The sequence below is a fragment of the Columba livia genome, chromosome 8, assembly GCF_036013475.1.
Source record: "Columba livia isolate bColLiv1 breed racing homer chromosome 8, bColLiv1.pat.W.v2, whole genome shotgun sequence".
In the NCBI taxonomy this organism is placed as follows: Eukaryota; Metazoa; Chordata; class Aves; order Columbiformes; family Columbidae; genus Columba; species Columba livia.
In genome coordinates, this window is record NC_088609.1 from 5797145 (window position 1) to 5809117 (window position 11973).

At 52.2% G+C, this 11973-nt stretch overlaps 1 protein-coding gene across 2 annotated transcripts; it reads right to left on the bottom strand.

Annotated features, from left to right (window-relative positions):
* Positions 1 to 422: 422 nt before the first annotated feature.
* On the bottom strand, positions 423 to 10921 carry NCF2 (neutrophil cytosolic factor 2). Of its 2 annotated transcripts, none has more exons than XM_065070844.1 (15): positions 10407 to 10921; positions 9862 to 9944; positions 9454 to 9562; positions 9106 to 9240; positions 8377 to 8484; positions 7799 to 7858; positions 6694 to 6737; positions 6350 to 6491; positions 5802 to 5987; positions 5342 to 5420; positions 4331 to 4374; positions 3517 to 3668; positions 3334 to 3445; positions 2925 to 3087; positions 423 to 922 (listed from the first exon to the last, which is right to left on the bottom strand). In XM_065070844.1, the coding sequence occupies exons 1-15, from the start codon at positions 10830 to 10832 to the stop codon at positions 825 to 827; spliced, it is 1941 nt and encodes a 646-aa protein (XP_064926916.1). In that variant the 5' UTR covers positions 10833 to 10921; the 3' UTR covers positions 423 to 824. The 2 variants fall into 2 exon arrangements, with proteins under 2 accessions (XP_064926916.1, XP_005501210.2); XM_005501153.3 differs by having other exon boundaries at positions 5802 to 5864; positions 10407 to 10705.
* Positions 10922 to 11973: the final 1052 nt, after the last annotated feature.

Sequence of the window (11973 nt, forward strand, 5' to 3'; positions counted from 1 at the left end):
TCCAGGCCTGTGTGTCGTGTTTTATTTCCTGTGTAACTTGGCTGCGAGCTTTTAAAAACGCATTATTTTCCTGGAGAAGTCAGAAGGAGGTTTGAAGTTCATTTTTTTTAATTTTTATTTTTATTTGAAAGAAAACTAAATAAGTGGCAGAGATTCTGGCTTGGGCTCAGCACAGATAATTGGATCGTGGGTTTGTGTGACTTGTATGTGATTCATTTTAACAGGAATTTGGGACGGGAGTAGCTTGCAGAGCTCTCCTTTGGTCGCAGGCTGGAGTAGCTGAACCTGTTGGAATGCAGACAGCGGGAGCTGGAGGAGATGGATCCTTCTGCCCTTGACCTGCCTGTAAATCGGGATGTCAGCTGTTTGCAGCCAGTTTCTAAATGGTAAAATGTGGCGAAGAAAACTACGGAGATGCTTGGTTTTTTTAAAAAAACAATGGGTGTTTATTGTATCCAGACAGCCCCTCAGGATAAGCTGTCTCAAAAAGAAAGGTGAGATTTAGGTTATTGTGAGAGTGAGTTTGTCCAGAACGCTCGGTAGGATCCAAAATGGGGAAACCGCTGCCCTTGGTCTCTTGGAAGCAAAGTGCCCCCAGTGCTGTATCTGCAGCTTGTGTGTTTTGAGGATGGGGCAAGTCTCTCAGTAAGCACAGGGGGTTTTTAGAGAACAATGCAGAAGGTAAAAATAAAAAATAAAGCTTTTAGTACAAGTAGCAATAATAATTCAAGTCCATTTTCAGATGCAGTGATTAATATGGGAACTTCTCAGTTGCAATAGTTGGTTTTTAATTTCTTCCCACAACTCCTTTAGCTCTTCCGAAATCACATCTCCGGGTCTTCAGCATCAGGCTTTTGAACGAAAGCGGAGGGGAAGATGCCAATCTTCCCATTGCATTGCCCTTCTAACCAGTCTTCATTCACTGGAACGAAAAAATTAACACCATTTGTGTCACCCCAGGGCTGTACAGCAGCACAGGAACCTCCACATGCTACAGACAGGCCTGAGATCTCCATTTTAAGGTTTTTTTTGCTGATTATGCTGGTAGAGAGAGGAATGTGGTGGAAAGGGGCTGAGGAGGCAGGAGAGCAAAGCTGTAAGGTAAAGAACAGGCTGCCAAGCACAGGTGAGAAAAATAGATCAAAATAGGGGTTTAGAAGCTGCCTTGAATACAAGGAAACTGAGTGCAGAGCAAGGAAATGGTCTGAGATGGGTTCTGCTCTTCAAGGTGTCAACCAAAGTGGATTTGAACCTGCTGTTCCATAAGAAAAGTCTGTGCTACTCTGGGTTAAGTAAAGCTTAGGAGCTCCGAAAACTCGCTGTGGGCAGCCAAATGAGGTGAGGACCAACTTTTTAATGGGAAATACTTAGCTCAGCAGTGAAGGGGGGAGTAGGATTTTGGGTTGCGGGGAGTCATTGGTGTTCCGTGGTGCAAAAACTCACCTGTGCAGCGGTGGAGGGGGGGACTGAGGTGGCTGCCAGCCAGCGCGAATTACTGAGAGCTACGCAGAGCAAACTGTCATCATTTGTCTTTCCTCCTGTGCGCTCTGCACAGACGTGAAAGGATCCAACTCAAAAATATGTGCTAGATCTTGCTGAGGTTTAGTCAGTGTTTGAGCCTCAGTTCTCATAGAAGCACTAAAGACTAATATTAAAAGGACTGAGGCCGATGGGAGATGGTAGACTTAAAAGCAGCCAGGTGAGGGAAGCAGGATTGTTCTGCCGTTGTGGGGGTGGCAGCCAAAATGAGGCATCTCCTTTAAAAAATCATCTGTGATCGGTAAAGTCAGATGCAGCTCGAGTGAAACTCTCCTGTCTTGAAACTGTTTGGGGCAGGGGAAGGCAGAAACAGGGCTGTGATGAAAATATGTAACTGAGACGTGGGTGGGAAACCTCTGGTAGGGCTGCAGGAGCAGCTGTGGTGGAAGATTCTTAAAGAAGGCCATCTTGAAGATCAGAGAATCACAGAAGCTTTGGAAGGGCCCTTCCCAGCTCCCCCAGTGCCACCCCGGCCATGAGCAGGGACATCTTCACCAGCTCAGGTTGCTCAGAGCCCCGTCCAGCCTGGCCTGGGATGTCTCCAGGGATGGTTCATCCACCACCTCTCTGGGCAACCTGGGCCAGGCTCTCATCACCCTCAGTGTGAAAAATGCCTTCCTCATGTCTGGCTTGAATCTCCCCTTTTCTAGTTTAAAACCATCACCTCTTGTCCTGTCACAACAGGCCCTGCTCAAAAGTCTGTCCCCAAAGCTGTTGGGTCCTGCTTGTCTTGTGGCTTCAGAGAACAGTCTTAACAAGCCGAAAGCCCTGTGGTTAGTCAGGACTGTGCAAAGCAGAGCCTGGAAGCACTTTAGTCGGCTGGAGCACCCTCTGCTCTATTAAAGGCAGTGAGTGGCAGCTTGCAGGAGAGGTTTGCTTTCAGTGAAGCTGCCTGAGCCAGGCTGCTCCTCAGCAGCATGAAGCAGTTTGCTTTGCAGGACAGGGGGACTCAGGGAAAGAGATTGTAGAATCACAGAATCATTTCGGTTGGCAGAGACCCCCAAGATCATCAAGTCCAACCATAACCCGCCCCTGGCACTGCCCCATGTCCCTGAGAACCTCATCTCCGTCTGTCCACCCCTCCAGGGATGGTGACTCCACCACTGCCCTGGGCAGCCTGTTCCAATGCCCGACAGCCCTTTGGGGAAGAAATTGTTCCGAGATCAAGGTCCCTAGTGATGCTTTTAAGCTCCGCTGAAGAACCTGTGTCCCATGTCTGACCGAATTCCTGAGACTTTTTGGCCTGACCAGCAGACTGGGAACCCACAACTTGCACTGAACAGAGCAGGAGCTGCTGCCATTGCCCAGCATCTCAGGTTTGGGCCTGTGTTCTCACCAGAGCCGGGAGGTCCCTCCCTCCCCCCATCGTGGAAGGAGCAGATTACCTTTGGATAAAACGAGTATCACATCTCCTGCCTGAAACTCCAGGTCTTCAGGTTGGGTGGCTTCGTAATTGTACTGTGCTACAACTTGGGTTAGTCCCGTCTCCTCCAGCATTGCCTTCTGTGGTGACTCCTCTGGTTTGCTGTCGGGTAAAAACCCTTCTCCCTGGAGTGGGAAAGAAGCTGGTAAGGATGCCTTTGCCTTCACATTTTTCTTTGTACCAGGGTAAGAGAGACAAGCTCTGCTTCTTCTCGCCTCCCTGCTTTGCTCCTCTGCCTTTCCAGATGTCACTGGCTTGCTTTGAAAGCCCCGAGCCTGCACTCATAGCAAGGAAAGCAGAGGCAACATCTGCTGAGGTTCCTTGCTGGGAGCGGGCAGAAGAGGTGACCGCCACCGCGAGCCGTCACTGACCTCCGTGATGTCGCACCAGACTGTCAGACAGCTGTCCTTGCTCTGGCTCCAAGCCTGCCCGAGGTTCTCTGTGCTCAGAGTCACCAGCGCTTGGCTCTCCGCAGGCTTGTACCTGGGCGGACACAGGGTAAGTAAAAGGGGGAGCTCTGAAAAGGTGGCTCACCTCTGAAAACAGGACCTCACCTCAGCTCTGTGTGCTCGGGCTGGAGCTCCAGCTTCTTACAAACCAGGTCCAGGAGCTCCCGGTAGGACAGGCCTGGCTCGACTTGCAGGGCGACCGTGTATTTGTGATGCACCTTGAGGACATGGGGGCCGGGGCCAGCTGCTTCGGGCTCCTGCGGGTGGGAAACAGTGTGTGAGGGCACTGGGCTGTGGAAACTGGTCTCCTGAGCCAGATCGGAGCTGCAGGACATCAGGAGGGTCAGGAGACATCTCAGCCAGCGTGTGCAGCCTCAGGTATGTCCCTCGGGGCAGGTTGTGCCACCAAAGCTGTGGCTGGACGCGTGGCTGGTTGGCAGCCCTGGGCTTGTTCCAGGAGACAGCACAGTAACGCGCTGGGCGCTTATCAACCAAATTGTTACTTTGAGGTGGCCGCATTCAATGTGTGTCCATCCCCCAATCCCCTCATTCTTTTTTTTTGAGTTGGGATCATCAATTTTCTCATCTGCACAGCGTGACCTTCTGATGTGCTGATCCTGCCCAGGAGCACACACATTGCAGCCCAGCTCTCTCGTATTTCTCCTCAAGTGCCACATGAGTTGAGCAAGGGTTTTACCAACAGCCACGGGGGGAGCAGACCTCCCAAAAAGCAGCTCTAGTCACCCCGTTGGGTCCTGGTGACCTGCTGGTCCCTAGGTCTGTCGTTACACTTTGGAATGGTGAAAACCTGGATCACTTCAAGGACCGTGGTGCTTGCGGGGCGTGCCAGCACCTTTCAGTGTATAATAAATATGGGTGTGTAGCGTGGACCTTGGGATTCACATTCAGGAGATGTTACCTTGGCTGCTTCTCTCAGTTGTGCCGGAGTCACAGGAGCATGGTCTGTGGAGGAAGAAAGAGATGGGATGAGAGAAACATTTCTGCTCTGCACCCAAATATGTGTTCAGATCTCCTGCAGCCCTTCTCCTTGACACCTGTCATTATCTGCAGCACCAGCAACCAGCCCTGGAGCCACCAGCAGTGGTCCCTTGAGTGGATGCAGCATCGACTGCAGTGGGATTCATCGGTAAGATTTAGATAGGACCACCAAGCAGAGGTCTGGGCTCTGTGCCTTCCCTCCTATAGGGACAGGAGCTCTATGGGTGGGATGTCTTTCTGGGTGGAGAAAAAAAAAAATTCTATATGAGCTGCTGGTGTTAGTGTCTTTACTCTTCTGATCTCCCCAGGTTCACACTGAAAATCCGAGACAATCCTTGTCCTTCACTGTGGTTGTAAAGCTAAATTTGGACCTGCAGGTAGGGCGATTTGATGCAGGTTTGGTGAAATCCTTCACAAGGACCTGCTCTATGTTTTGTCAAGGCTTTGACACGACTGTGCTTGTTATGGGAAGAGACAGAGCTTTGCTCTTGAATGCGGTCCCGCTGCTACATCTGTGGTGGCTTTTGGTGCCACAAAGATGCTCTTTGAGATGGTTTGGTCTTTATGATGTTTGCCCTTAACTCCCGTGAGCCACAACCATCTTCTCTGTCGCTTGGACCACCTAGGTCACTTGCCCCATTCCTATCCCCAGGCTCTTTTCCCAATTAGTCACTGTGCTAATTAAGAGCACGGAGGCACTTGTTTTCATTGAGGATTATTCTATTTTACTCCATTCTCAGCGCTGCAGTTGCTGTCTCTGCCTCGTGCTTCAATGTCTCTCCACCCTTGACTGCAAATGAGCCCCGGAACGAGATAGAGATGAACCCCAGCTGTGGTCTCAATGTGTGAGGACACTGAGGAGACCATCTCAAACCTGCTGCCGGGGTTTTGTCCCTAAAGCACCCCTGTCCCGTCACCTCCCTGTGCTGACCTGGTGCTGGCCGCCGCGGCTTCTCCGGAGCGCTGGAGCTGGGTGGCTCTGGGATCTTGGCTTCTGGAGAGTTTTCTTCCTGTGACGGGTAGGAAGAAGGCAGAGCTGCCAATCCCACCCTTCCCAATGGAGCTGGGGCACTGCTGCCTCACGGAGCCTCCCCTCCAACCCAGCTTCCCAAGGTTTGTTCAGGGTCTTGAACCAAGGAGGGTTGACCTCTCTACCCTTTCATCTCCCCAGCATTGCCAACCACCATCCATCAGCACAGCATCTGCCCAGATTTCACAGGTTTCTGAGCTCACATTAAGGTACTGTGATCCAGAAGAACCAATTCCAGCACTACAAGGGGGAGGGAGTTGCAGTTATGGGTCCTGCTGGAAGGCCCAGAAATAGGTGGTGGTGGGTGAATATGTGGACATCTGGCCTCCCCAGGACACCATCTCCTCCTGGGCCTCCTCACCTGGATGTGCGGCTTGTTCTGGAGCTCCATGGGCTCAAGGAAATTGCAGGGGACAATTCCTTTCTGCAGAGGAAGGAGAGATGAGTGGGGATTCCTTGGCAAGGAGGCAACACGCTGCTGGAGGATGTAGCTGAGCTTGTCCCTGCCCTGACTCCAGGAGAGTCCATGAGCTGCGAAGGTTTGTTGCTGCAGGTCAAATGGGTTTCACTCAACCCTGTGGACTCATCCAGGTGGACAGAAGGGACTTAACAATGAAGGTGGTGAGAGCCTGGCCCAGGTTGGCCAGAGAGGTGGTAGATGAACCATCCATGGAGACATCCCAGGCCAGGCTGGACGGGGCTCTGAGCAACCTGAGCTGGTGCAGATGTCCCTGCTCATGGCAGGGGTGGCACTGGGGGAGCTGCGAAGGTCCCTGCAACCCAAACCATTCTGTGACTTAAGTCAGAAACTCGGTTGTTGACAGCAAGGCTTTGTTCTCCAAGTCCTCTGCAGAACCTCACAGCATCCACCCCATCGTCCTCCCTCCCAACCAAGTACACCCCCAGTACCTTCCCGTTGAACATCACTGTAGCCCAGTTGTCCTTCTCTTTCTTCAGGACAAAGACGATGTTTCCTGGCAGGACCTGCAGCTCCTCACTGGTCTCGGGGATGAACTCATACAGGACGCGGTGCGGCTGCCCTTCAAGAGCCCTGCGCGCAGGAGCAGCAGGTGGGTGACATTGCTGGTTTACTTTGCAGGGGGAACCCAGACCTCTGGCTCCTTGTTCCTATGATCCTTTCCCCATCCCCCCAGAGCTTTGGGTGCTGCTGGGTGCTCAGGTGTGACGGTGCAGGACAGGGTTGGGCCTGGCTGCACCGGTCAGCAGCACTCTCTATCCTTCATCCAACTTACCTGAGGATCTCTGGGGTCTTGGGCCTGGGCGGAGGACCAGTGGCCTGCCAACAAGAAGACAAAAAGAAAATTATCAGTAGTCTGGAAGATTTCAGTTGCGTTGTAGAAATGTCCTGCAGCCTTCTACTGTCACCAGACCTGGTTCTTTTTTCCCCGAGCTGGTGTTGGGGCAGACGATTTGAACCCAAAGTGATTTTTTTTTTGCTGCTCTGCAGCTGGCTGCAGTAGATTTTCGGCAACTGCCTTTTGTGGCTCTGCTCCTTCAAATGAGCGCTTTCCAAATTCTTGCACCTGTGGCTGGTTTTCAGAGGCACAGTCCTGGTGTCAGTTGTGACTTTGGTTTCAGCTCACAGAAGGCTGAGATTGCGGATTTGAGATCCACTGATTTAAGCAATAAGTTGTGCTTCCCTGTACCTTCTCTTTTGTAAAATCCCCAGCTGCTGTCATCCTGCTTTATGGTGTCTCCTGCCGAAATATTTTGAGGTCTCTGGTGGATTTTATCAAGCCCCTGAAGAAGCTACTTGAAATAGTCCTGACTCCTGCAGCGAGGTGTCAACACTTGGCTGCGTGGACATGACGTATTTTCTCTTGCGTAACGGTGCTGTGGGCTGCAGCAGCTGCGCTTCCCCGTATCCTCCCGAAACGCTCCTGTAAAAGACTCCCGGGTACCCTTAGATATGGAAAGATGCTGCTGCTTCATCATGAAAATGCAAAGGGCTTTGGGAACCGGGAGGAGGAGGGAGCTCTTGCTTCTCTGGTGGCTTGAGCTGAGACACATGAACCTGATTAATCTTACAGGGAGGGTCTGAGACAGCTCCCTGCTAAAGCTGTTGCCCAGTGGGGGCAGAGGATGTGCTGCCCAGCCACTTCTTCCTTGTTTGGGGAACCGGGTTGGCCTCAACCACAAATGTAGGTGGGTTTGATGATGAGGAGATCAGATGAGATGCAGGGGCAGCGTCTGCCCCCTCCCCACAGCAGTAGCAGAAAGTTCAGGGTGATGATGCTACCGTTTGCTCCTCACTGTGAGACAGAGCTGGGGGGTGATGCCCATCCTCATGTTCTCCTGAACCTTCACCAAGGCCGCTGTTCATCGGTGGTGACTTACCTGTGGTTGGAGTGGAGCAAATCCTGAAAAATCATCTTTATCCACCACAGATGCCACCACCTAGAGCCAAAGACAGACAGGTAGTGACTTGATGCTCATAGACCTCTGATGCCCACCCTCCTCTTTTGCTGTTGGCCAAGCCAAGCTCCTCGGGATACTTCAGGTTCAAGATTTTAGGCGAAGTATCTTTGACTACAGGCTGAGTGCTTCTGGTACCAAAACTCGCCTCTCAGCTGTGGCAAGGTCTCAGCTCAGCCTCATCTTGACTGCAGATAGAATCACTGTAACCTCAAAGTTTCCCTTTCTATTCAAATTACAAATGTTGAAGTGAGTCAGAGTTCAAATCAAGCCCCTACCTCCTGTAGGCAACTTTAAACATTGTTTAGAAGGTTCATAAATGTTTGTGTTCTTCAGGGAAAGAACTGGAGATCAGTTGTGGGTGTCAGATGTTAAATATCTTCTTTTCCCCTCCCCGAGGTACAGCCCAGCAGATAGCAGCTCGGCGGGGTTAGAGGGTGGTCAGCACCTCACTTCAACCCCCCGGCTTGGCCTAAATGAAGAAGATACTTCTTTCTTACCATAGCTTTTCCCAGGTAGTCCTTCTTCTCCAGCTGAGCCACCTGCTTTTCGTTTGGTCTGAACAGCTTCCCCGCAGGAATGGCCACGAGCTCGCAGACCTTCTGCTTCTGTAGCATAGAGAAGTCGTAGAATTGCAGAATCATTTTGGTTGGAAGAAACCCTCAAGATCATGGAGTCCAACCATACCCCACCCCTGGCACTGCCCCATGTCCCTGAGAACCTCATCTCCATCTGTTCAACCCTCGTGGGATGGTGACTCCACCACTGCCCTGGGCAGCCTGTTCCAATGCCCGACAGCTCTTTGGGGAAGAAATTGTTCCCAAGATCCAATCTGGACCTCCCTTGGTGCATCTTGAGGCCATTTCCTCTCATCCTGTTGCTTGTTACTTGGGATAAGAGACCAACACCCTCCAAGTGCTCTTCAGAGCAGTGACTGTTCCCTTCCTCCTAGTTCTGGGGCTAAGGTCTTGCTCCATAAAGTCAAAACCCCAACGTGACAGCCTTGATATGGTCCATTTAACCTGGTCTTTCCATCTCTGCCACCCCAGTGACCCAAAACTCTTCCCACCAACTCACGTCTCAGTGTGACACCCACATTTTGCTCAGCCAGCTGCATTTTTCTCCTGCTTTGCTAAAGCTGTAGCTAGAAGTTGGTTTCTCTGTCACTGGGATTTTTCTCCCTCTTCTCTGTGAGCAAACGTAGTGCTGTGAGACCCACTCCTCCTTACCAGGATGGCTTCCATTGCCCTGTCGATCTTGTTGTGCTGGGGCTCGCTCTTCATGCTCATGGCCAGCGTCAGGTGCTCCTCAGCTTTCTTCCAGTCCTCCAGCGTGGCGAACACCAGTGCGATGTTATAGAGTATCTACCAGAGGGACGGGAGAAATGAGATGAGCAAGGAAATGAGTTCTTGGAGCAGCTGGACCCTTGCCAGGTGAAGGGGAGGGCAGCAGGGTGGTGGCACAGAGCTCTGCACCAGCTTGCTCCCTTTTTTTGCAAGGCACAAAGAGAGGTTGACTGTCTTCTCCTGAGATTTCTTGAGATAGTGAAAAACCCTTTGGGGTCAAGTCTTTCTCACCTCGCAAGCAAAAAGCCTGTATCGCAACCCCAGGATCTTGTAGTCGATGAGCTGGTTGCCTCGCAGCTGGGCCAGCGCCTCTTTGAAATCCTCGATGGCTTTTTCATGGCTGTAGAGCAAAGGACAAGGGTGTCACCCCCTCATGGTGGCACTCTGGCTGCCTGGTACCCCTTGCAAATGTCTCCAAGTCTTTACTTAAACTTGTTGGGGTTTAGTTGGGTCTCTCCTATCCCCTCGTAGTGTTTTTGGACACACCAGGAGGAGAAGAGGTGCTCCAAAGCTGGTGTTAATCCCAGCTGCGCTGCTGAGGAACTGGAGCCTTTTACCTTGAGGGTTGCAGTTTGGCCCCAGCCAGAGGTTGGCATCTCTGCAAGCCGCAAAACTGAAACACTAAAGCCTTTCACTCACTTCTGCCTGCGATAAAACACGGTCCCCCGCTGGAAATAAGCCACTGCCAGGTGCTTGTCACAGCCGATGCTCCGGGTGAACGCCTGCACAGGGGGCAAAAAGATGGGGAGAAGAGAAAACCTTTACAAATCTGAGGGTTTTGGAGCAGTTATACCTGTCCTCACTTAGCCAAGGGGCCTAAGCTGGGCTCTGTGGGCGATGTCTCCCTGCAGCGTTGGGCACTGGGTGGTAGAGCCTGTACCAGGCTCCTAATTTGTTTTGAGCTGAAGCATCTGCCACTGCTTGCCCGGCAGCTCAGTGCCCTGCGGTCACTTCTGGGAGGGAGAAAACACAAGCAGCAAACTGCGCACCTCTGCTGCCGCTTCGCCTCTGATTCACCAAGAAAACAGGTTCAGCAGGAACAGCCCAGGGCTGTCATGCTTCATCCTGACTTTAAAAAGCCCCGAATCCTTCCCTTAGACCATGGCCCTCCCTTTCCCAGCATGTCCATCTGTCTGGCAGGTCTCCGTGCAAACTCGCCGCTGCCTGCAAGGGCTGTCCCTTACCTCCTCCGCCTCGGCCAGCTGCCCCAGGACGAGGTGGATGCAGCCGATGTTGAAGCAGATTTTGGCAGGGGGGTGCTGGACAGCCATGAAGGCGTCCAGGGCTGCCCGCCACTCCTTCCCATCTGCCGCGCACACCCCTTCTTGCCACAGACGGATCGTCTCCACCAGGGACATGGCGCGGTGGCAGCGGGATGCAGGGTCCCCAGGTCCTTCCTCGCAGCGCTGCTCAGCCTCTCTCTGTCCCCTTTCTGCTTCTGCCTTTGTGTCGCAAAACTGCCAGGAAGTGGCTTCACTAGCGTCACCCCAGGCGGCCCCACCATGGGGAAGTGGGGCAGAGGCTGCTGTGCCACAGTGGGTTTTCACGCTGAGCTGCCGTGGGTTGCGCGACAGGTCCTCTTCAGGCTTTGCTTCTTTGGGTTTTCTCATGATTTTGTCAGCTGCGCGGTTGAGCAGTTCAAATTTAGGGTTGCAAAGCCAGAGCAGCTGAGCCTCTTGTGCCCTCAAAGTATGGTCCTTGATGGAGGTGGTTGCCTGGAGAAGAGGAGGCTCTGGGGAGACCGTGTTGTGGTGTTTCTGTACTTAAAAGGGGCCTGTAAGAAAGATGGGGACAGACTTTTGAGCAGGTCCTGTTGTGACAGGACAAGGGGTGATGGTTTTAAACTAAAAAAGGGGAGATTCAGGCTGGACATGAGGAAGAAATTTTTGCCCGAGGGTGGTGAGAGCCTGGCCCAGGTTGCCCAGAGAGGTGGTGGGAGACATCCCAGGCCAGGCTGGACGGGGCTCTGAGCAACCTGAGCTGGTGAAGATGTCCCTGCTCATGGCAGGGGTGGCTGGGGGAGCTTTGAAGGTCCTTCCAACCCAAACCGTTCTGTGATTCTAAATGGTTCCTGCAGGCAGGGCTGCTGGAGGGGACAGGTGACACTGAGCATGTGGCAGCAATGACAGCAATGACCGCTGCTGACTCAACTTGGGAGCTGGCTGCTCCACACGTGGTTTCTAAGTTATTTTGGAAGTACTTTGCCTCAGCCGCATCTACCAGTGACGTGATGTGCATGTTGTAAGAGCTTAAAACTTGTCAGCAAGACTTGGCCCTTAAGCGTTTGCTCAGAGTTTCCCAAAAAATTACAAAATGGCAATGAGAGGAGGGAGACGATGGAGGAGACTGTTGGTCACCTTCTGCTCAGGATGAAAACCAAGCTGCTGAAGAGCAAGGACGTTTTTTAATCAAAAGTAGGACCAAGCTCACCCCTGAAGCTCGGGTCTCTCTTTGGTTCTCCAGCTGCAAGTGTGTCCTTGGCATCCCTCTGTGCACAGCTGGCTCCATGGGCTTCTGATGGGAGCACAGAGGAGACTCAGAGCTCCAGATAAAAAAAAGCAGAGGGAAATAAGACCAGATGAAGCGATGCTGAAGGAGAGGGGTGGGAGTAAAAACACAGTGAGCATGGAAACACCCGTCTGAGACACCTTTTCTTATTCCTTCGGGGAATGGGAAACCCCATCTTGCAGGAAATGGTTCACCTTATTGTAGGGATAATTTTCTGCTAATTTAATTATCTGAATTGGCACA